Below are 24,319 nucleotides of genomic sequence, written 5' to 3'. Positions count from 1 at the left end.
TTAGTTTTGCTGCTCTATTGAAGCCATACAACACGTGTTAGCYGTGGCTGTGTGGATCTAAGTATCCTTCCCCTTTCAGATCATTTTCCCTGATCAGTAGGGCACTCTATTGGAGAACAGGGACAGTATATTCCTATCCCGTGTTCATTATAATTCCAGCAGCCGCGGCTGGGAGCAATGGTGCTCTGTTGTATAATAAATAAAGCGGCCGTTTTCACCCCCGGCCCTTCAGGCCGCCGGTAAGGGCAGCGGCTACGCGCCGTCCCCTCAAGGCGCCGCGGGCGGGGCGAGCGCTCAGGGGCCCCCGCGCGCATGCGCCTGGGCGGCGCGCAGTGCGCACGCGCGCCGCGCTCTCGCGAGACGGCGCCGGTAAACAGTGCACAAAATGGCGGCGGCGGCGGCGGGCCCGGCGGCGGGGGCTCGGTGAGCGCGGCGGGCGGAGCGCGGCCCGCGAGGCGGGCACGGGCACGGGAACGAGCACGGGAACGGGAGGGATGGAGAGCGGAGCGCTCTGCCCTCCGGCCCAACCGCAGCGAGGCGGGCGGGCGGCCTGCAGCAGCCGCCTCGCGGCGCCCAGTGCGCGCCCACAGCCCCTCAGCTCTGGGCCTTCCCCCGGCGTGCGCGGGGTGTTGAACGGGTGAAGGCGGATARAGCTGGTCCTGCGCTCTCCTTTCGCGCTCGGCGCCCGCCAGCTTTCAGCACCGTCTCGCCTTTCCCTGCTTAATCCGCGCCGTTGTTGCCCGCTTTCGTTATTAGTGCGGTTGGGTTTTACTGCCCTCGCCGGTAGCAGCCCGTGAGGTGATAAGAGCCCGGCCRCCTGTTGTTGCCCTGTTCAGCTTAGAAGTAAGAGAAAACTTTGTAATTCCCAGCGCGTAGCAGTCTGCCATGATGCTGGAAATCTCCAGAAAACAGGAATTATCTTCCTATAACTTAGAAACACTCGAGAGAGTTAAATAAAAGCAAGGAGGCAGCTGGCACATGCAGCCTCTTTTTTTTTTTTCCTTTTTTTTTTTGTGGTGTGTGGTCAGCGTTCCCCACAAATAGGGTGAAGTGCCTAATATAACTTTTGCTGACTCCTYGGGTCCCAGCAGAAATGTATAATTCTGTTCTGTTTGCCTGGTCTGCCACAGCACCCGGAGAAAAACGTTGTGCTGCCCCTTGTGTTTTAACGGCCCGTTTAGTGTTTGGGGTTTCAAAAATGCTAGCAGGGCAACTTCTGTTGAATCCTTCCTCTGCTTCAGTGCAAGGGATGAGGGCTTCCTCTTGGTGGAARACACAGCAGCCCATTTCTTTAGTTTCACATTATAGCTTTCGTAAGCCCTACCCTTGTTTTCTTAGATATCCACGTAGTGGTAACCCGTGTTCCACCTCAAGATATTTTGAAAGACTTTTTCCATTCTGATCCTCTTCTTCAAACACAGGAACTGAAAGTTTGCGCTGCGGAGTATTTCTAGTAGTGTTTTTGCTAGTGCCTGGAGCAGAGCTGGAACCTAATTCTCCTTGTGTAAGATTGTTTACAGTAGCAGTAGTATTTTTGAACATTCACTGTTCAACATTCATTTTTCAGGCTTTTCCAATGAAAGAAAAATTCTTTTCAAGTGAACATGGACATTTTTATAATGCTAATTTTATAATTCGCTCTTTATTCTTAGCTTATATTGGACCTTGCATATGCTTTTCTTTTCTCCCCTTGCAAAAGGATTGAAGAGTTTGTCATGGCTGCCTGTTCCATTAGCACAGTAATACACATTAATACACAGTAATACATGCTTAAGAGCATTTTTGAAAAAGTACAGAATGAAATATGAGCAACTCTTTTGCCTTTTTTCTGATTGTGGCTGCAGAACATACTTTTTTGGGATGTGATTTTGAGTTTATGCATATACAAAAGCATGAATCTAATCCTTTTATTTACTGCCTTGCCTTACAGGTTAGCTTGTAAATGGCTTTGCTAAGTCTTCTGGTGGGTTAACGTTTCGAGCCGAAATGGAGTACAGGACTCAGTTACTGCATCCTGAGTGACGAATCCTGTAAGGCAAAATGGAGAAAAAGCGTAGAAAGAAATGAGCCTGTTCATTAGGCTTTACCTCAAAAGACCATGAAATCTCGACTTATTTTGGACACAGCTTTAAGAATATACGGTTGAACAGCACAGTGAAAGCAACCTTTGCTGAAACAAAAATGAACTAGTTTACAAAGAAGAAACGAGTGATTTGAATATATGGAATTTTTGAAATGAAACCATTTTCTTCTATGACCATGAAGTTTGCAGACATCTGGTTTGTTCTGGTTGTCATTTTACTCTGTGGCAAGAAGCACCTTGGTACCAGACTAGGAAATTCCTCTCAYGAGGCCCACATATGTCCTGGATGTTCTCGCCTTACTTTGAAAGTGGAATTCACTTCGACAGTCGTGGAGCACGGTAATAAAGAATTGATAAAAAATACATGTGAAGTTCAAGTGCTTGTTACTGATCTGTGGTGTTTGTGTGAATGGAGAGTCTGTAGCTAGAGAATCCTCTGCTAATTCTCTGTATTCAGATAGATTTCACCCCCAAATTTCTCACTTTAGCTGGAGACAAGATTCTCAGAAGAAGAAAGGGAAGAAGGAGGGCGATAAGGAGGATGCTGAAATGATTAACAGAGATAGCTTCAGATTGGTTAATGAATGAATGTCAAAGGGATGTGGTAGAAAGGTGAACAATAAATTCATATAGTTTGTTACATAGCTCTTAAAAAGACAAGAGGATCTGGAAGGATGTGCAGAGGCTTTTTTTTGTGTCTACTTCTGTGCTAATAGTTCAGACTTCAGGTTCGTGTAGTATCCTGGCTTATCTGATTCAGTCTTAGAAGTCCACATCTTAGCTGTCCTCAGTTTATGCCTTGACTCTGCATCTGCTTGTCAAGGAACCRTAGTTTTCCTTCTGCCTACAGGCAGAAAATCCATGACCACATGTTTGTGCCCAGTTAACCAAGAGCTCATCAGGGTGAATGTGGTGTGTGCTGGGGCTGAGATGAACCCACAAGTTATTTATCCAGATAAAGGACTGTTGGCACCAGCTCAGAGCTCTATGTGTTATAGATGGTGTCTGAAATTTGCTGTTGCTAATTGAAGATGGTTGTCTGTATATATAGAATATATATTGAGCACAGTTGTCTGTACAGTTGGATGTAACTGTAATTTGGTTCTCTTTTCCCCTGTGCTCTGCATGCCCCATTGTTTAACCTTTTCATGTTGTTTACAATTCTACCATCGTTTTAAATATCTTTACCATGTTTTGGGTATTTCATGATCCGAAAAGAAACTTGCAGAAGAAGTGCAGAAATAAATTGGAAATTTGTAAAAGAAAAAAAAAAATCATAGAAACAGCTATTTGTTCTTATCCAACCATTGGTTCGAGCCAATGTTTGATATTTTAAAACTGAGCTTTTTGACAGGCATGATACTGCATATTAGAATTTGTGCCCTTAATGCTTTTCACCAAGTTGGCAAAATTAGTAGACCCATATTATGTCAGTTCCTTTATTAAATATTTTCATTTGGAAGATAGAAATATTTGGATTCTTTTGATGTGAGTACTGTTCAAGCACGAGTTCTGAAGAGCTGTGTTCTCCTTCCAGAGTACATTGTGGCTTTTAATGGATACTTCACAGCTAAAGCTAGAAGTAAATTTATTTCAAGTGCACTAAAGAGCAGTGATATTGAGAACTGGAGGATCGTACCTCGCAACAACCCAGCCAGTGACTATCCTAGTGATTTTGAGGTGATTCAGATCAATGAGAAGCAGAAGGATGGAGTACTGACCCTGGAAGATCATCCAAACATCAAGCGAGTAACACCTCAGCGGAAGGTCTTCCGATCCCTCAAATATTCAGAGTGTAAGTAATTTTCTCTGTGGTTGCATGAGATGCATTTTGGARAAATCCATTGGATTTTACTTAAGATACTCAGTTTAGCATTACACAAATGAGAAGGCAGCAATGCCTTGTGAGTTTTCTTTAACTCATAGCATTGTACTCTTTTTCCTATTTGTTAGGGACTTGCTGTTCTTTTGCTGGAGTGTGACAGTGAGTTCACCTACAGTGCAGAAACATTTCCTTTGCAGCACTTGCTTACCAGACACTATGGGCAACTCTATCCCCTAGTGCATAAAATTGAATTTTTCACTGATTTTCCTGATACCAGTATTTTTGGGGTAGCGGGCGCTTGCTCGTATAAAATTTTTGTTTTAAGGTAACAGTGAGATCTGTATATTTGCATAAAAATAAAAGCATATTTTTCCTCATTTCCTCTATTGTTTTCTGTCTTCTGATTATACACAGCTGATCCTACACTGCACTGCAATGAGACCAGGTGGACTCAGAAATGGCAATCATCTCGTCCCTTGAGAAGAGCAAGTCTTTCTTTAGGTTCTGGTTTCTGGCATGCAACGGGCCGACATTCAAGCAGGCGTTTGCTGAGAGCTATCCCACGCCAGGTTGCTCAGACTTTGCAGGCAGATGTCCTGTGGCAAATGGGTTACACAGGTGTGCAATTGCTTTTTGCCTTACAACATTTATCTTTTTTGGAAATGAAATGCAATATAAGGATGTGCAAACTGTCTTTGTACGTGTCGATCTCCTACTGAGTGACAGTTCCAGGAAGGTTGAGAATTTGTTTGGAGATGCTTTGTATTCTTACAGAGCACCTTTGTGTGTGTGTGTGTGTGTGTGTGTGTGTACATTGGATTTAAGCAAAATTAATCTTATTTATACTCCATGGCTGAGTTTTTGCAGCAGAGTATGAATTTTGTTAAAGATCTTGGATACGTCATTTTGTGGACTGTCTAGTGCATTGTGAGAAAAGGTTTCGTTACTATGATGAACTTGTAATGAAGCTGAAAGAGAAAAACGAATGCTTCTCTATTATAGGTGCTGGAGTAAGAGTAGCTGTTTTTGACACTGGACTGAGTGAAAAACATCCACATTTCAAAAATGTAAAGGAGAGAACAAACTGGACTAACGAGAGAACCTTGGATGATGGTAGGTTACCGTGTAGTGTTGATGAAATTGTTCCTGATGCTGGTGTGCGTGCTTCCTTGCATTGTAAAGTTGCTGCTGTGGTAGCACATTTGGTAACAGCTGTTGAAGCTGTATATCTGGGGATTTTAAGCCTAGTTTTGCATCTTTCTGAGTGCTTTGTATTGTTACCAAAATGAGCAAATATATTAAGGCTCCAGGAAGGTGTGGAGTGAGTCCCTTTTGAATCAGGGATGGTGTTTCATCAGCTCTTGAATAATGTGAGGGCAGGAAAACATGCAGTCATAAATGCAGTATGAAAGTATGAAAGTAGTAGAGGTGAGAGCAGGTATTTGTTTCTTTATCATTCCTTTTAATGTATTCTGCTCTTACACAGTGCATTCATAATTTCATAAATATGAGAGAGAATATTTTGCTTTATTGTGAAGTCCGGTAGCTAACGAGTTTTGGTGGCTTTCTGTAAGTTTATCTAACTTATGTAGTTCTTATCAACAAAYGCCAGGCAGGTGTATGCCCACAGAACTTATTATTTTCTGCACCATATTTGTGTTCCCTTTTCTTGTGTTGATCTTGATTTGCTTTGACTTTATACTTTTACAGATTATTAACTTAATACAGTCCAGGTCAGTGAGTCAGTTGACATTTAATGCATTTACAGTTCAGTGTGTATGTGTATCTTGCTCAATGCACTTGCATCCTTTTATCGTCTAGAATTTATTGCATTACAGTACTTGTTTTTGATATCACTTTCTACAGCATGGACAGATTTTGAGCACAGAGATATATGGTAATTAATCTCATAAAGTAAAGGCTTAACTTGTTTTGTTTTTTTTTTTTTAACATGTATAGGAGAATGAAAAAAGGGTTTTCTGGTCCTACTTTTCACTCTTTAGTTATGGTCAGGATAACAAAACTTATAAGGAGTTTATGTAAAAATACAGTGTGTTTTACATTTGCTGAAATAATCTTGCTCTTCAGTTAATGCTTAGTGTGGTTCTTCACCTGTAGGAGTGAACAGACTATAAAGAATGCAAATGTATGTTATGTTAGATAAGTGTTATTTTTTGATATAGGTGTTTTATTGAATTAAATCCTTAATAATGAAGTGTTTTGAATTCTAACCTCTTGTTTTGGTATCTCTGTCTGCCTGTGACAGGTTTAGGCCATGGAACTTTTGTAGCAGGTGTAATAGCCAGCATGCGAGAGTGCCAGGGGTTTGCTCCAAATGCAGAACTGCACATTTTTAGAGTATTCACCAATAATCAGGTAGTTATCCTAAGTGTTTTAAATTCTGCCTGTCTAGATCAATACGGCTTAATACAGTCACTACAATCACTTAACACAGATTAATCCTTTTCTTTGTAATGTACATTTTGACATATTGTGTTTGATAAGTGGAAAAAAAAAACCATTTTATTGGAAAGAGAGAAGACAGTTACTTATTGTGGAATGTCCTAGAGTTTCCTAGTCCAGTATATTCTTCAGAAATAATGTGTCAAAGCCTGATCAATATAGAACTGCAGCCGTTACTTAGATATATCGAGCACTAGAAATGTTGGAAATAATTGTTGGTTTTGTGCTTTCTTTCTCTGTTATTTCTTCTTCTGTCTCTCAGTCTGTATTGTCATAGAGTCCCTGACTTTTTAAATAAAAACTTTTTTTTCCTCCTTTCTTATGCAGGTCTCCTATACATCTTGGTTTCTGGATGCTTTTAATTATGCAATTTTAAAGAAAATAGATGTATTGAATCTAAGTATTGGTGGACCAGACTTCATGGATCATCCTTTCGTTGACAAGGTTAGTACAAAGAATTAAAAGTTTCTGTGGTTATATCCTTGACACAGATCTGCAACTGTATCAAGGATATAAGAACAACTTATTTGCCACAGCTGATGACAAGTTCTGGTTCTTTTGTGGGATTTCGTTTGTATGAGAGAAACCATGTACAGTGTCCTAAAAATATGTTGTTTTTAGGAAGATTTTTTTGTGGAATTATGTTTTTTTTCCTTTTCTTTGTAAATGTCATTATTCCTTGAACTGTTGCTCTGCCCTTCAGAAGCCCCAAGTGAATTAATATGTATTTAAAAAGAGATGAAATCTTCTTTGAAGGAAGGTAAGGGACTTTGAGGATAAAAATTCTCCCTTTCTTACCAGAATTATATTGAAATTTAGTGTGACAGTGACTTCACTCTTCTTCCCAGAGTATTCATAAAGGAATCGGAAGAGAATCCTGGAGAAGATTCAGAATATTTGAGTTTTGGTGCCTAGAGCATTTTGTTACAGACAGGTTTTCTTCAGTGTAACCTGGCTATGTACAGTCAGCAGTGCTGCTGTTGTAGCAGGATTACTGATCAGCTAATATTCAGCATAGAATATACCATTGAGATACCATTGAGATATACTTTATAATTCTCAGTAAGAAAGGGAGATTGGATTACTAGTTGCTACCATCAGGTTCTGTGGAATACACATTTGTTCAGAAAACTCTTTTTTTTTTCTGATTATGAAGTGTTATTGTACATGATTCTTTTTCGTTTTTGATAGGTGTGGGAATTGACGGCTAACAATGTGATCATGGTTTCTGCTATTGGCAATGATGGACCTTTGTATGGGTAAGTTTCAGTGGTTATTTTACAGGAAGGCAAATACGTTGTTACATTTATTTTGGAAGCAGGTCTGAGTGGCTTGAAGGGTTTTTCTTTCTCCTCTGACTGTAATCCATAACAGGTAGTCTGTCTTTTGAAAGAGGCCCGAGTTAGACTCCTTCCTCCATTGTGTTTATCCTTTGTCTCACTAATATATTTATGAAATACTCAACTGAGTATTTTTCATTCAGACAACGGAAAGTCAGTTGAAGAAGAACAGCTGCATTTCCAACTGCTAGTAGAAGCAGGTCTCTCTGGGCACAGATCTCAGGTTTAAGGATTACAGAAACATCTTGCCTGAATGATTTGTGGTATATTTCTAAAGTGAATGCCTAAGAAAAGATTTGGTTCTGTTTGGAAGATATGTGATTTGGCAGTGGAATTTATTGCTTGAAAAGTTGCAGTCAGCACTAGCATATATCGGGTAGTAGCAATAGTTTTATCTATGGATATTAGAGTGCCTGACTAAAATCTAAGGGTGACATTTCTGTTATCTGCACAACTGTGATCATTTTTATTTCCTATCTTATTTCCCGACTTCTTTTAGGACTCTCAATAATCCTGCTGACCAGATGGATGTGATTGGAGTAGGTGGCATTGACTTTGAAGACAATATAGCTCGCTTTTCATCTAGGGGAATGACCACTTGGGTAAGTGGCTTTGACTATGACCAGCCACATTTGCCCACAAAATCAGGGCTTTGGAAGGAGAACAATTTTGACAGTTGGTCAAATCTTAGGCATTAATATAGATTACATGTATTAATATGCGATAACAGGCTCCATCAAAGAGCAGATTTTTCATGTCTGTGAAAATGTCCAGTACCTTTGAATCATGGTAAGGGCTTTCCAGTGAGGACAAATCTCTGTAAAAACAAAGGCTTGTTTTTATCTTTTCTTTAGTACAAACATCTTAGGCGACCAGATGCTACCTGTAATCTTGCACTTACTTGACCTCCTTTCAGTTTGCAGTAACCTGTACAACTGGTACTGCACACATGGTTTCAGAGGAGATTGCCTTGTGTTCTTGCTCAAGTGCACTCTTATAGTTTTTCTTCTGTGTTGTGCTGCATCTTATTCATTAACTAGGTAACAACTTGATTGTCATTTTGTGAGTGGTTTCATAAGTAGCATAGATATTAGAGCAATCTGCAATAAGTAGATAAGGTATCACAAGCAGTTTGGTTCTTTACCTGCTATTCCTTGGTGCTGAACTTCAGCTAAGGTAGTTGATGATTTTACTTCAGAGCAGCTGGCAGCTAATTTAAATGCCAAAATGAAATAACTGATGTTCAGTAATTATTTGGGTAGTAATTCATACATTTTCTTTCACAGGAGCTGCCTGGAGGTTATGGGAGAGTGAAGCCTGATATTGTTACTTACGGCTCTGGAGTGAGAGGTTCTGGTATGAAAGGTGGCTGCCGTTCCCTGTCTGGGACAAGCGTAGCATCTCCTGTGGTGGCAGGTGCTGTTACGTTGTTAGTAAGGTAAGCCTTGAGTAAGAATCTCTGAAAAATATATTGATGCAGATAGAATCTTAAGAGACGTTAAAGGAAGGCACCAAATAAGTACAAATTGCATTTAGGTGTAGGAAAACAAACTGTGAAGGATGAAATCAGGGGTTCTTCTGCCTGAGATCTTGATTTATTTGACTAGCTCTAAATCTCCTGGGCAAAATGTGAGGCCTGTTTTGAACAACAACTGCATATATATATATTTTATATATATATATATAAAAAACAAATATATAAGTAGGACAGTGTTACAAAATATTTTTTCATATTTTTAATTATTCTAAGTTGCTATGGTTTTGTCACTTTGTGTCATAGCAGAAGAGTAGCTGCTCGAAGTGGGCATCTACAGCAGATGACTGTATATGTAAATTCTGTAGGATTTAGGGCTTTATTGGTTGTTATCAAGTTCAATAAGTCTTCTGTTGTGCACTGCAGAGCTTAAAGAAAAGTGGGATCTTCTCCCTCATTTTGAGTTTGTAACTGTTTCTACTTAAGGATCAGAGAAATCTTTGCTTGAAAAGCTCTTTGGTCCAAAATGCGAAGTCATCATCCCCTCCAGTATCCTAGAAGATGTATGGGATAGGAGATTCCTGCAAATTTCCAGTTACAGAGACTTTGATTTTCAGAGTATTTTGTTTAACATATCAAAGTATAACTCAGATTAGAACTATTACTGATGATGCAACACACTGTAAGGAGAGAAATGTATATAATACTAATTTTTAAGAGAAATGGATCGTGAAAATTGATGCTACTGCTTTTGTATTCAGCTGTTCCTGTGACAAATCAAGTAATATGTAGCAAATATGAACTGTGGTTGTTGCTGACACAATCCTAACTTGATTGTATTTTTCATCAGTCAAATGGATTAAACTGTTTAAGGCAGAATGGTCGATAAACATGCATAGCCAGGGACGAGATTGAGTCCAGCTAAGGTGGTCTAATGTTCCCCACTTCAGCACGGTTCAGAAGCGCGAGACAGTGAATCCAGCAAGTATGAAGCAGGCACTTATTGCATCAGCACGTAGACTTCCTGGAGTCAACATGTTTGAACAAGGACATGGCAAGCTGGATCTTCTGAGAGCTTATCAGATCCTCAACAGCTATAAACCACAAGCCAGGTTTGTTTTAATCCTTAGTTAATAACCAATACACTATTATCTGCAGTATTTCTTTTCAGAGAGAAGGTGATATGAGTGTAACTTAGTTGAGCAATCTGTCTTTATGCAACGAAGAGACCTTGCAGAGATCTTATGTAATCCTGAAATGTGAATTTTGATAGGCAAATTAATAAAAGGTCCAGGTATTTTATGCTCAAGTTAGATCAGGGTAGGATTTTGCAGAACTTTGAAGCCTAAGCTTTTCTTCTAGGTTCAGTTTTATCTGTTGGATATTGTGAATAATACAGTATGGAGCAAAAGGGAAGAGTAGATAAATAAGCTTTCCAGAATAAGAACATTCTTATTAGACTGAGGAGATACTTTTGCTATATGAAAATGTATAAATTGTTTCACACAAATTAATTAGGAAAAAGGGCAGGGAGAAGAAGATTCTTGTGCAGATTAGGGAAGCAAATTAAGAGCTTGATAGAGTAACTATGATGCATGTATTTGATCTGCAACTTTTCATATATCAGCTATTTATGGTGTCATGTACTTGTTTTATTCACTGTCTTTGCTTTTTCATTTTGTTTTGTTAACTATATTAACTATTATCATCCCATCCTGCCCTCTCCACCCTGCTCCAGTTTGAGTCCAAGCTATATTGACTTGACGGAATGTCCCTACATGTGGCCCTATTGTTCTCAGCCCATATATTACGGAGGGATGCCAACCATTGTCAATGTCACTATCCTTAATGGTATGGGAGTCACCGGGAGAATTGTAGACAAGGTAAGACACATTGTTTCAAATTTTGACTATTAATTTGCTAAATGCTTCCCACAAAAGACTATCCTAGCCATAAATTGAATACAACAGCAAAGCTTTCTTACTGGTGAGAGAAAGAGATATATGCACCTGGAGTAGTAAGATTTGTGGTTGTGAACGTCTTCACATGCTTTCCAGCAATGTGCTGACTGGTTTCAGGTACCTGTAGTGTTTTGTCTTTATTAGAGTTTGAATTAAAAAGCACTTGGAGACTTGAACTCAATTAAAAAGCACTTGGAGACTCTTGAATTCTCTGATTGTATTTAAGGTCTTCTGAAACGAAGTTCCGTTTGATCTGGAGCATGACACCCTCCGTAAAGGATTTTGACATTATGAAACATGCCTTTTACATGGGTCAAAATGACCTGAATGTGTTGACTTACCAAGGCCTACAGGAGAATATGTTCTTACTCCAGTATGGTGGAACACGTTGGTCACTTTAGGAGGATTCTGGTTATTTTTGTAGATCATTTTGTGTATAACATATGGAAATTAATACAACAAAAATTAAACTGCAAGTTAAATACAAGCTAATAAGGCCCCTATTCCAAAACTCTGGCCCATATAAATGATCTGCAGTTTAACCTAGCAGTGCGACCTCTAATATCTTTTATGGATTTAAGCTTGCTCTGAAAACTCTTTAAAGGTGTTTTCTGACATCATGAACTTAGGATAATGCTCAGGCACAACTGGCATAATTTGTGTGGAACAGCAGCAGTTCTTTTTGTTACTGAGAAGAAATTTAATGTTTCTTCCAATAAATGTTTCCTCAGGACCCCAGAATAATAAACTAGGCCCATTTCTGCAATAAGCTGTTCAGTCACCTTCTTGGAGAGCTCTGTGCTGAAAAGCCTATAGCCCAGATCATTAAGGCTATCAGGACTAGGTTGTTTTACTGGTGCCACACCTTGCTTTTAAACTTCGATGCCCTATTGCAGTTTGGCATAATCTTCAGAGAAGTTTAGGGGAGTTGTTTCTGTGGAGGGAGGAGGAGGGCCACACGTGCAAAAATCAGCGATTGCAAATACTGTTTTACCAACATTCCTCATTCTTCCTTTCACAGCCAGACTGGCAGCCCTATCTCCCACAAAACGGGGATAATATTGAAGTGGCTTTCTCCTATTCCCCCGTGCTGTGGCCTTGGTCTGGCTACTTAGCAATTTCTATCTCAGTAGCAAAGAAAGCAGCATCCTGGGAAGGCGTTGCTCAAGGTCATGTAATGATCACAGTATCATCCCCTGCGGAAAACGATGTGAGTTCTGCTCATTTGGATTTTCTGGCTTTTATTAAGGTCACTTAATGCTGTAAAAATGCATTTTTAGGAGGTTGTTACAGTCCTGTCATTTTAAGTATAGATTAGATATGGGTCAAGAAAATGGAGAGCATGAGTAATAATCTTCATAGATAACAGTAGGATTAATCTGTGGATGGAATACACTTTGGAATTCAGAAATCTGTCTCTGGGGCAGACTTCATAATTTTGTTTATTTCTTCTGATTTCTAAGTAACATGCTTTGAAATAGAGCTTATTTAAGTATTTTTATTTCTTCTAGAACTACGCTTATTGTTCTGGAGAACATTTTAAGGGCTGGAGTGCTTAAATCAAGTCACAGTTTTAAAACATTTTAAATTTTATAATTCTGCACATAGATATAAGCTGTTGAGTGTAGGGGGAAAAAAGTTACAGTGACTTAAGCCAGAGTCATATCCTGGTCTCCACAGTTGGAACTAGTGACAAAAGGAAGGTTTCCTACCTTATTTTCTTGGCCTATTATGACTCGTAGTTAAATGGAGAGTGTTCTTGTGGGGAAAAAGGGTTTCACTGTAGTTTGTTCTGTCCTTCAGTCTAAGAATGGTGCAGAGCAGACTTCCACGGTGAAGCTTCCAATAAAAGTGAAGATTATTCCTACTCCACCTCGTAGCAAGCGAGTACTTTGGGATCAGTATCACAATCTCCGTTATCCACCAGGATACTTCCCCAGGGATAACTTGAGGATGAAGAACGATCCATTAGATTGGTATTTATCTCAAGTTCTGTTAAATCCATGTTTCTTGATTGTATGTTAAGGATATGGGATACTTTTATTGAATGCATCCTGGCTCTGTGATGTCGTGCAGACTAATTTGTGCTTCATAAGGGATGTGCTTAACCTCTTGCTTTGCTGGTTTGGTTCTCTGTAAACTAAAGTAAGTGTTCAGAACCAGTATAATTAGTGAAATATCTTGCAGAGGAGGTTGTGAGTGGAAAACTGTAGATTACCATTTGAAAATATGGAACTTCTAGAAAGTAAAGCCAGCAAGTAACGTATTGGGGGATTTAAATCAGATTTCTATATGCCAGATTTAGATGTCTTCAACTGTTTTTTTCATAAGGAATGGTGACCACATCCATACAAACTTCAGGGACATGTACCAGCACCTGAGAAGCATGGGGTATTTTGTTGAAGTTCTTGGTTCACCGTTCACATGTTTTGATGCAAGCCAGTATGGTAAGCATGAATTTACTTTGTGAGCTCACTTTTAGATGAGGATGTTTCTCAGGCCTGTAATGTAAGGGTGAATTCCCGTGATAATCTTGGTTCTGGAAAGGCTGTCAGTGATAATCTTCTATTATTCCTGGTTCATTAGCAAGTAGCTCAGCGTGTGGTGAGACAGCTCACCATAGCTCAACTTTTTGAGGTCAGTGCTATGCAATGAGAGACAGAAATATAAGCTCTAAGAGAAAGGAGGGAAGCAAAATTAGTTTCCCTTCTGAATCTGCAAGGTTTGCTGTTGACTGGGAGCAACATTAAGGAACTTGTCTCTTTCCTTTTAATTGTCCTATAGGGAATTGGGTAGAAAGGCTGAAGCAGTTCTTTCCTGCATAGTATCTCCTACCAAAAAGAACAAGTTTATAGAATGGTCAATGTATATTGGACTAGGAGAAGTAAAGAGCATTGCCTGCAGTCCCAGGTGTTTCCTGTGCAGCAGCTGTGGTGGTGGTGTAAGCCCAGGCCTACACTCTGCCTGATTTGCTTAGCAACTTGTTGGGCTTCCACAGTTTCCTCACTGAAGAGGAATAAAGGAGGACCAATCTGTTGCAATGTTCTCTGATTTGTATCTTGTGGGACAAATGCTCATCTCACTTCTGCAGTCAGATTTAACAGGCATTTTGCTTAGCTTACTCCGAAGGCAGCAGATTCTGCAAGGATAGATCTGCTTTGTACTCAGATCCGTCTCCTACAGCTCACATTTCTCCTTAGGGGAACGGAGAAACTCTTGGCAAAAGAACCTGGAAGAGTTTGGCTTTCAGATTGCCAGAATAGGCTGAGCTTAGAGGTTAGCTCCAAGAGTGCAACAATGCTCCAGTAGCCAGACCAAGCAAAATGCAACTGCAGTTTTCAAAGTGTGAATCGAAGCAAGTTTCAGAATAACTGTTGCCTGCTCAACTGCAATTCTACAGCAGTGGCTGCAGAATTGTTTAGAACTCGAGCAGTGAAAAGTTTAGGGTGGATTTACATCAGCATTTTAGTTTGTGTCACAGTGTGTGCTTTGGCAAAAAATCTGGCTGTCATCTGGTGCCAGTTTGGCTGTTTTTAGAGCATTTAAACCATGCTGGAAAATGTACTCCAGACATTAGTGGACATTAATGGTGCATGCGACTAGATGAGCACCAATCATAAGTAAGATTCAAAAGGCATACTGTGCTGACAAACTAATGATTGCATATATTTGTAGACTGAATTTCCTTATATTTTAAAAAGTGACCTTTTTAGATGAGCTGCAGGACATGGAACATGGGAAAGATACAGTGCAAAATGTGTGTTTGCGTGGCCTTTCTGCGTTGGTTGTCTGAGTTGTGATAGCATCATATTTGCACCTTGGAAAACTGTTTTTGCTTTTAAACACAGGGACTTTATTGATGGTGGACAGTGAGGAGGAGTATTTTCCCGAAGAGATCACCAAGCTGAGAAGGGACGTTGATAACGGCCTTTCACTTATCGTGTTTAGTGACTGGTACAACACGTCAGTGATGAGAAAAGTCAAGTTTTATGATGAAAACACAAGGTAATATTATAAGCTTTGTGGGAAATAAAATGTCATAAAATTGCCATTTTGTATACTAAAAATCTATGTGTGTTGTACTCTATTTTAGCACTTGCAACACTTGTCATGATACCCTAAGAAAGAGGATACATCAGAACCAACCCAGAATACCCATTTTATTGTGGTTGTGGGAAGACCCACTTCTGTCAATGTAAACTTCTTTTAAAGTATAGAAAAAGATTTGAGATAAAAAGAAGTAAGAAACTGGAGACTGATAAGAGAAGAAAATTGGCGTTTTTTCATCTTTAAGGAGGAGACGAGAAAGAAAATGTGGGTTGCAACGGTACTGGCAGCCTCTGCACCTAGTATTAAATTATCCCAGTATATTTTGTGAAGGGAGAATACAGTATTACCACTGTTGGTGAGAAGAGGACTGAGATAGGCCCTTATAATTTAAATTATTGGTCTGTTTTGTGTTACTGTTAGGATAGAAAGGGCCGCTTCCCACTTTGTGAGTGAGTATTATTTGCTACTGTTAGAGAAATGAGAAGCAAGTGATAGGCCAGCGTTGTTTCCCCCTTGCCAAACAAGGAACTTCAGTTGGGATTTTTTTTTCTGGCACCTGAAATGGTACGTTATTTAAGTGACTTTAAAAAAGTCTGCGTGCAGGGAGATATCTGATCTTTCACAATTCAGACCTTAGGAGCTTTGCTGTATACTAATAAGCTCTGTCACCCTTTAATCTTTATAGACAATGGTGGATGCCCGATACCGGAGGTGCTAATATACCTGCTCTTAACGATCTGCTTTCTGTCTGGAATATGGCCTTTAGTGATGGGCTGTACGAAGGTGATTTTACCATGGCAAACCATGAAAGTGAGTATTGGAATTCAGCATGGGCTTCGAATTTCCCCAGTCGTGATATGTCGCGACATCCTGGGATGCTTCGTAATTCCTATTATTGGGTCTTTTGGATTGTCCCTCTGAATTAGCCTGAATTGAGTGCGTTTTGCTAGTTTCAAATTCAAACTTTCGGCTTAGGCTTCAGAAGGATGAAATGTTTTGATGCTTCATTTCCAAATCATTGTTTCTGACCAGTTGCTTTGGAATGTATGTTACAAGGACTCTGTAATGCTCTCCAGCACTGATGGAAGCAGACGGGTTCTCTGTAGTGTGAGTAATGACTGCTAGTGTGAAATATTACATTTCTCACACATTTTAAATCATGGTTTTAGAGTAACGGTTGGGCAGTTAAACTTTTCAGTTGAAAAAAAGGGTAATGTCCATCTCCTAAATGGAGAGGTTTGAAAGCCGTAGGTAAAGCTGAACCTATGAAAGTTGTATTTAGAAATACTTTGCCTCTGAATAACATGTGGGTCACGTTGTGATCTAGGTCAAAATATACCAAATTAGAGAAATATTCCCAGGAATGTGTGGTTTTTTTTTTCATTGTTGTTGTTTTCCTGACCTGGCTTTCACAGCCCACTGAGTTAAGGAGGGAAGGGAAAAAGTGTCACTTCTAGTCTATAAAACTGATTTTGTGGTGTTTTTCAGTGAATTATGCATCAGGATGCAGTATTGCAAAGTTTCCAGAAGATGGCATTGTAATTGCACAGACTTTTAAGGATCAAGGTATGCGATTTCTTCTCTTTTTCTGTATTTTAATTAGAATTTCTTTGCCACTACACTTGCAAATTTACGAACTCTGAAGTTGAGAGAGATGTGGGGAGAAAAATGCACTGAAAGGGTAGGTATTTTTTTTWTCAGTCTGCCTAGAACCTGTAGCTGGATAATTAACAGGCAGCTATAATGTGATCTCATATACGTTTTATTTAGTACAGTAAAATGCAAGTCTATACATGCAGTATATTGCTGTGTTTGCTGTATGTAAGCCTATCTGTAGGACCAAATCACTGGAGCTATTGCCAAATTGTGCATTTTATTTGATATGGGAGGGTTTCAGCATGTGAGCAGAGGTGCATCCTTTCTTTTTTTCACCTTTCCGTTCACAGATTATTTTAATGGTGATTGCCCTGCAAGCATGTCCTTAGCTGCCAGTTTATTATGTGTAAATTTACAGTGCTTTTGAAGGCCATCTTTTAAATGATACGCTTTCAAAAATCATTCTTTACAATATTGGTGCAAATGCTTCACAAAAGGCTGAGAAACAGATATCTGAACCTCAGCAGGGCTGAATGTATGAAGTGTGATTCCTTTTGCTAGTGTAAAGAGACTTCGGGGTGAGTAAGAAATGAAATTTGCTAAGAATTTAATCCTGCAGCARCTGTCAACAGAGGCATGGAACAGTTTCATGGAAGGCCTGAATTCCTCCTTCCTTTAGTTCCACAGAAGATTTCTCTGTAGGACTAGTCAAGCAAGCAGCAAAAGAGGTGCTGAGAAGCAATTTATATCGCAATGGCCCTTCTTAAGATACTGCATCCTGTAAAATTTTACAGGAAAATGAAAAGGCATAAAATAATTTGTGTAGCAGGTTGCTTTGAATTTCAACTTGATTCTGAAAATACTAGGGTTTTCTTTTCAAGATTGTTCAAGATAAGCCACTAAGTGAGGTCTTTTTCTCTGTCTCCCTTGAAGAAGGAAAAAAATGACAACAATAAGAAATTCCATTATCAGAGTCTTGGAGCAGTTTCACTTTTTTCATGCTATTGTGTTTCTTTCTAAAACTTTTTGCATAAATGAAATTTGTCRTATTGGAGAGCAGTGCAGCTGCATTTTGAAGCCTGCAGTAGAGAATGTGTTGACATGTAAATCTCTTGCTGTTGATGTCCTGCTGTGTGTTTTCTCTTTACCTTAGGTCTTGAAGTTTTGAAACAGGAGACCGCTATAATTGAAAATGTCCCTATTTTGGGACTTTACCAAGTTCCTTCCGAAGGTGGTGGCAGAATTGTCCTGTATGGTGACTCGAACTGCCTGGACGACAGCCATCGACAGAAAGGTATGTTAGCAGAATAATCCTGCTCTTAACTGACAGCTGAGTTATTTATTATTATTATAGGGGTTATTTATAGCTCCCATCAGTAGTAACTGTTTTTTAGGAAATCACTGACTAGTTCTAACCAGGAATCAGTGCAAAGTCTGCAGAGCACTATGGAAAATGAATTGTTTTATGTTTGCTTATCAGTGTGTCATGTCCCCTTTGGACTGTTTCCTGTAGGGGTTTGAAGTAATGCTGAACATTTGAGTTGTACATTACTATTTTTGTCTCTCTCAATTTCCTGCAAATTAAGTGCTGTAAATCTGTCAAAAAACAGACATTTCTGTTTAGCTTTTCAAAGACTTTGTTTGCAAACCTGGGTAGCAAGCGTAAGAGTTGCTCCATGTGTGCAGTTGCTTTAACTCTCAGGGAAGTCATTCACTCTTTCTATGCACTGTGGTGGTTTCTTATTAGACCTTTTTTGAGCACTTTGATCTGGCTTTTGAAGTTCTCAGAGGATTGATTGGGTTTCTCCTGCCTCTCTGACAGGTAAAGCGTAGGCTCATAAAGCTGTGGCTTGGGAGGGGGAAGATTATCCGGTATCCGAGGTCTTTTTCTGCATCTCCACTGAATGCAATATTCCACTTGATTTTTCCTTTTATGATGAAAAGTACATTTACATTTTTTATAYGTTTTTATCATTGATATTTCAAGCATCGATGGGCATTAGGTAATCCGTTCCTTGCCTACTTTATCCAAGTTTAAAGGAACTTACTGCCTAAAGGAACTCCTCATCATTAGTTCATTCCTATCTTTCCTAAACTTTTTCTTTTCATGTTTTCTGGTTTCTCTTTTTCTGTCTTTGGGCAGCTTCTGTCCCTTGCAGTAACACCGACACATTGGGGCCTTCTAGGCCTACTGTAGGTTTTTGAAAGCCTCTAATGTAAGAGATGTCTGGCTTTTAATTAAATGATAGAAACTGATACTTYTTGGCACCTTCATGCTGTTAAATTCAGTGTGGCCTGTGGAACAAGAAGAACTGAAAAGGCTTTAAAAAAATCCTTTAAAGTTATCCTTTAAGTTGTGAAGCAGGAGCTGTGTCTCCTGCAGAGACACCAGTGGCCTCAACTGAGGAAAATTCTTAACATTTGTGGATATAAATCCCTAAAATGGAGTTGACCTCCTTAAAAAATGAAAGATGAGGGTTTAAGGGACCCCAGGATTATGAAGATTAATTCCCATTCCCAGCCAACTGTTCTTTGGGAGAAAAAGTTCTCAGAAAAAATAGTGCATGGTAAAAATAGCTGGTAAGTTGTGTCCTGCTTCCAGGGATGGAAATTTTAGAGAGCCACGATGGCAGAACAATTGTCCTTTAATCAGAGATCATGATGGTGGAAGACTCATCTTTTAGTCCTAATTTAACAAAATTGCACCCCTGTTGAGATCATCATCCCTGGTCTGAAAACATTGTCCTGCTTTTGTTTTTCTTTGCAAATATTTTATCTTTTAAAAGATTAGTTGGGTCCCTGTTCTCCCTCATGAATGATCTCATGGTCTCTGAGCTTCCTGTGTTGCCACACTGAGAGGCCTCAGTTTCTGCAGGGATCTTGGCTTTGCTCATCCTGTAATTCCTGTATTTGAGACTGTGTCATTGTATCTGTTACTCCCCCAAAAAATAGCATGAAATAGTGATGTGGCACAGAAAATAAGGTATTTTCAACCTGAACGGGTTAGCTCTGTGGTTGCTTTCTCTTGGAAAAGCATGGGTCTAAACCTGTGTCTTCCAGGAATCAGGCAACAGGACTTCAGAAGCAGAAAACAGACCGTGTTTCCAAATGCCCAGACCACTTAGCAGAAAGGAAAGCCATTTGAATGTAGCGTAAAGCTGATGGTTTGGGGGGGCTGTGTCCTGCACAGACTGCTTCTGGCTCCTGGATGCCCTCCTGCAGTACACGTCCTACGGGGTGACGCCGCCGAGTCTCAGCCATTCCGAAACCAGACAGCGACCGCCCTCGGGAGCCGGGGACGCTCTCCCCGAGCGCATGGAAGGTGAGAGCCTTATTTATTGAGCCAGGGAGAGAGCTCCAGGGTGAGATATCTATGCCAGACTCAGGAATTATATGCCAATAAGGTTGTTAGTTGGGTGTGGACTCTGTAATGTTGTGTTGTTTTACCAGAAGACAGCGCTTGCAGGTTTTCGAGTTGTAAGTACCTAACTGTGGCTTGATTAGAGAAAATGTTTTGCTTATAGAGCGAGAGTTTTCCTATGCTTAATTTTACTAGACAGCATCCAAATTACTAGCTATGGAGCATATATATAAAGTGCTTGATGTTGTCTGGCGTGCTGGCCAGCAAAACCTGGATTACCAGCACCTTGTGTCTGATTGTACATGCACGGTTCTGCTTTGTAAGGTACCCTTGGATTAAGTCTAAGTGCAGCCTTTAGCTGTGAGTCATTACTGTAAAGATCTCCTGGTTTTACAGCAGCACTGTTTAGTTGGGAACATTTGGGACTGTTACCTTGCAGTCTTCCACTAACCCAGTCTCTCCGCTGTGAATCACAGGTAACCATCTGCATCGATACTCCAAGGTGCTTGAGGCTCATTTGGGAGACCCTAAACCCCGGTCCCTTCCAGCCTGTCCTCACCTGTCCTGGGCCAAACCACAGCCTTTGAATGAAACTGCCCCCAGGTGACTATACATCTCTAACATGGCTCTATACCCGTTCTCACTTTGGAGTTGAGCTGAAAAGTCAACTGTTTCAACTGCCYTTGAAAGGAACAGGGAAAACGCCTTTCCCAGGGAAAGAACAGCTTGCAAAGAGGAAATAATGCACGTTCAGCAAATAATTTAGCCTGGTAAAATGCATCTGATCGTTACCCTGTAATTTATGTAACTGGGATTTTTAAAAAAAGCTTCTGAAGTCAATTCAGGGTTGTGTGAGTGACCCCAACTTACAAGGTAGAGGGCTTGCTTGAATCCCCTGGGCATTGCCTGCCTTTGCAGTAATTTTCTAAAGCAGCTTCTTGCGCTGCTCACCAAACTGCCTTCTGCARTGTCATTTGTCCATCACTTGCAGACAGGCATGTCAGCACCTAGGCCCTAGTTTGCTGGGGTTTAGGTAACTTTAGGTAGTGCACTGGAAGAAGTAGATCTGTGAGTAAATAGCAATTGATCTAAGTGTGTAACTTTGGAGAGCTGTAAGACATAGGACCTGAAGAATAAATTGGAGTATTGCTTGGATCCAGTTTAGTGAGCAGTTTATAGGTGTCAGCCATCCATATTACAGTATATTTGCGCAAAACTCCTTGCATTAAACAAATAAATGGACAAACATCTCTGTCTTTTAAATTTCTTCTAGCAACCTTTGGAAACATCAAAAGTTATTGTCAATTGACCTTGATAAAGTCGCTCTACCCAGTTTTCGACAGAACCGACCCCAAGTGAGACCACTGTCCCCTGGAGAAAGTGGAGCGTGGGACATTCCTGGAGGTGAATATCAGAAAGTCTGAAAGCTGCTGTTTCGCTTTGCCTATTGAATAGCCTGAAGAAAAGAAAAGTCAGCAGAAGAGATTTCCACGTGTGTTTCATTTCAGTGATGAAAAACATGCAAATAGCAGGGGGGTTATTTTGTAAAAGCTTGTCTGATGAAGCCTTAGAAAATTTTTTTTTGCATGTAAGTAGTTCATTCAAAAGGATGTGTGTGTGGTACATAGTGGGAGGAAGATTTCAGCAGGTGCTTTCTGGCCAGTCAAGGTGAATAGTGCTCAGGGRAAGGTATAATAATAATTTGGAGCACTTCTCACCACTTCTCACTGTAATGGTACTTGGCTTTACCTGCTGGGCTTTACCAAGCCCAGCTGGAAGTAGTTTGAAAGCTATGAGCCTCCAGACCAAAAGGTGCCTCTGAAAGGAAGGATGCTAAAGCTTGTCCTTCCCGTGTGTGGTCTCTGGAGCGAACACAAAGTCCATTTCCATGAGCTTTGGTATTCACTTGGATTTATGGAGATTATTTGGTGATAAAGCTGCAGTCAAGTATTTGCATCTCTCTCCTTACTTCTGATGCAAAACAGAAGGTGCTTGTTGTGGGAGAAATGTAGATTATGCTTTCATGTTCCAAAACAGGTCAAGGTGAAAATGCCTTTGCCTTTCTGTACATTTAGCATCCTGTCTTATTTTCACTAATTGGTCTGCAGCCGCTAATCTCCTTGTCTGAAACGTAATCTGATTATGGCTGTTTCATCTCAGAACAAGAGCTTGCCCCCGGGACCCTTGCGGTAGATAGCGCTAATATCGCAAAGGCCTCGTTGGYTGCTAATCGCTTCCCAAACCTCTTTGGCCTTCCAGGTATAATGCCCGGCCGGTACAACCAGGATGTAGGACAGACCATTCCGGTCTTTGCGTTCCTGGGTGCCATGGTGGTGCTGGCGTTCTTTGTGGTGCAGATCAACAAGGCGAAGAGCCGCCCAAAGAGACGGAAGCCGCGAGTGAAGCGCCCACAGCTGATGCAACAGGTTCATCCTCCAAAGACACCTTCGGTCTGAGAGCTCTCGCTTGCCAAAGATGACCCACGTCCTCCTGCCCGGTTGCTCCTCAGATGTTGATGGCCACCAGCGAAGGCGCGGGGAACTGGTCGTGCTGGTGATGGATTCRCATCTGACATCATCTCATAGGCTTTGGTGTCCGCAGGGGGGTGAATTAAAAGGATCTCAGTTCATCATCTGTACATAAAACTGCAGCTTTAAGCAGCCGAAGCCACCAAAGACTTGAAAATACCATATGAAAGGCTGCTTAGTCACTACATATCCCAAGAGGGGGGAAATGGACCTTTTTTTAAAGCTGACCAAACTAAAATTTATTTGTTTAGAGGCTATTTTCTATATTTATTGTTGGGGAGGGATGGGGGGGTAAAAGTCACTTTAAGGACCTCTGCTAATAAAAAGCAATCGCAATGTTTTTTGGATGGGATGCAATTTTCTAGAATGGTGTAACGCTGAAGAGTATAACTCACATCATTAAAGGAGGGAGGGGGCAAGATAAACTAGTACAAATCAGTGAGACATAGTCCTGCAGTTTATTTTTATAAAGCCAACTACCATGATGTTTTGTAATTTTTGGTCATGATTTCACCGTTGTTGGTGAAGCAGATTTTCAATAAATATGTTATCTACATGAAGCTCAGATGCTGTGTTGGGTGGCTCTTCTTTCGCAGGCCCATCTTAGGGAGTGGGTTGTCGAGGACAAGGGTTTGATGAAGGTTTTAGGAGGTGACCTGCTTCCTGTGTAGTTGTGTGGATGGCACCTAGYAGGACAGTGAATCACAGAGCTTTTTAGCTCTCCTCTTCTGATTTGTCCTGCTTGAGAGCCTGCAACTTGTCACCAGCTAAAATTAGGACCCAGGTCCAAGCTGCCCCAAASCATAGTGTTGGTCGAGATCTGCACCCTCTGCTTTGTGCTTATCCTGCTTGGCTCGGGACTSAGAAACGATGGAGGCACCTTGTGCTCTTCAGCTTGGAAACAGCGTCACAGCCGCTGCCTGGAGCAGTTTATCGGCCCAGCCCCTCTGCCTCAGGGCATCATTTGACCAAGGCAGCAACCCAGCAAACAGCCCAGGGCGCCAAAATTACCTAATGGAAGGAAACCCTCACACGAGCTTTTTCAGCATCACTCCCATTTCTGAAACTACATGAGGAGCTTCTGTTTGTACTGCAGGACTCTCCAGCCCGGGAGGATTCCCTCAAAAGAGGTTGGGTAAAAGAAGGATCTGCTCATAAACCTTTTCAGAAGGTGTCCATGCTCTGTAGTCCTCACAGTCCTACCACAACGAGCAAGCAGTGACCACAGCCTTCCAGGCCATCCATCGTCCTTCTGTTTGCCTCACATTGATGCAGGAACATTTTGGGGAAGCAGCGGTGACACATTAGCCTGAGGCTGCACCGTGCTCACTTTTCCTGCCTCACTTTTCCTGGACCAAGGCTTACGGTCCTTATTTCATGGATATGGGTGCACTGATTCCCCACAGCTACCACATCCCTCCTCACAACCTGTGAGCCCTGGATTCGGGGGCTGCTTCCAGAGGCTTTCCYGGCCCTGTGACGGGGCCCGACGGCTCCTCACGGCCCTTGGATTTGCGTCGCCTCCTCAAAGGGAGCCTTGGAGGCCCTCGAGGAGCCTTGAAGGCCCTCGTGCCTTCGCTCCGGCCGGTGCTAATGAGGAAGCTCCGGCCCCTCATGGCATTGCTAATGAGAGATTAC

At 40.9% G+C, this 24,319-nt stretch overlaps 1 protein-coding gene across 3 annotated transcripts; it reads left to right on the top strand.

The window, feature by feature from the left end:
* The first annotated feature begins 377 nt into the window (after positions 1–377).
* On the top strand, positions 378–22,887 carry MBTPS1 (membrane bound transcription factor peptidase, site 1). Of its 3 annotated transcripts, none has more exons than XM_026043115.1 (23): positions 378–423; positions 1,931–2,422; positions 3,621–3,878; positions 4,323–4,526; positions 4,911–5,021; positions 6,175–6,284; positions 6,699–6,815; positions 7,563–7,630; positions 8,211–8,313; positions 8,998–9,149; positions 10,136–10,297; positions 10,924–11,068; positions 12,168–12,356; positions 12,950–13,122; positions 13,478–13,593; positions 14,995–15,151; positions 15,882–16,006; positions 16,685–16,762; positions 17,946–18,086; positions 19,983–20,114; positions 20,630–20,756; positions 21,427–21,557; positions 22,511–22,887. In XM_026043115.1, exons 2-23 carry the CDS (start codon positions 2,236–2,238, stop codon positions 22,630–22,632), a joined length of 3,108 nt encoding a protein of 1,035 aa, XP_025898900.1. In that variant the 5' UTR covers positions 378–423; positions 1,931–2,235; the 3' UTR covers positions 22,633–22,887. The 3 variants fall into 3 exon arrangements, with proteins under 3 accessions (XP_025898900.1, XP_025898899.1, XP_025898901.1); XM_026043114.1 differs by having other exon boundaries at positions 22,413–22,887; XM_026043116.1 differs by lacking the exons at positions 19,983–20,114; positions 20,630–20,756; positions 21,427–21,557; positions 22,511–22,887 and adding an exon at positions 19,853–19,957.
* The last annotated feature ends 1,432 nt before the right edge of the window (positions 22,888–24,319 follow it).

The sequence above is a fragment of the Nothoprocta perdicaria genome, unplaced genomic scaffold (genome assembly GCF_003342845.1).
Source record: "Nothoprocta perdicaria isolate Ctin4 unplaced genomic scaffold, notPer1 scaffold_321, whole genome shotgun sequence".
Taxonomy (NCBI): Eukaryota; Metazoa; Chordata; class Aves; order Tinamiformes; family Tinamidae; genus Nothoprocta; species Nothoprocta perdicaria.
Note: the sequence above shows the minus strand (reverse complement) of the source record. Positions and strands in the feature narration are given on the sequence as shown.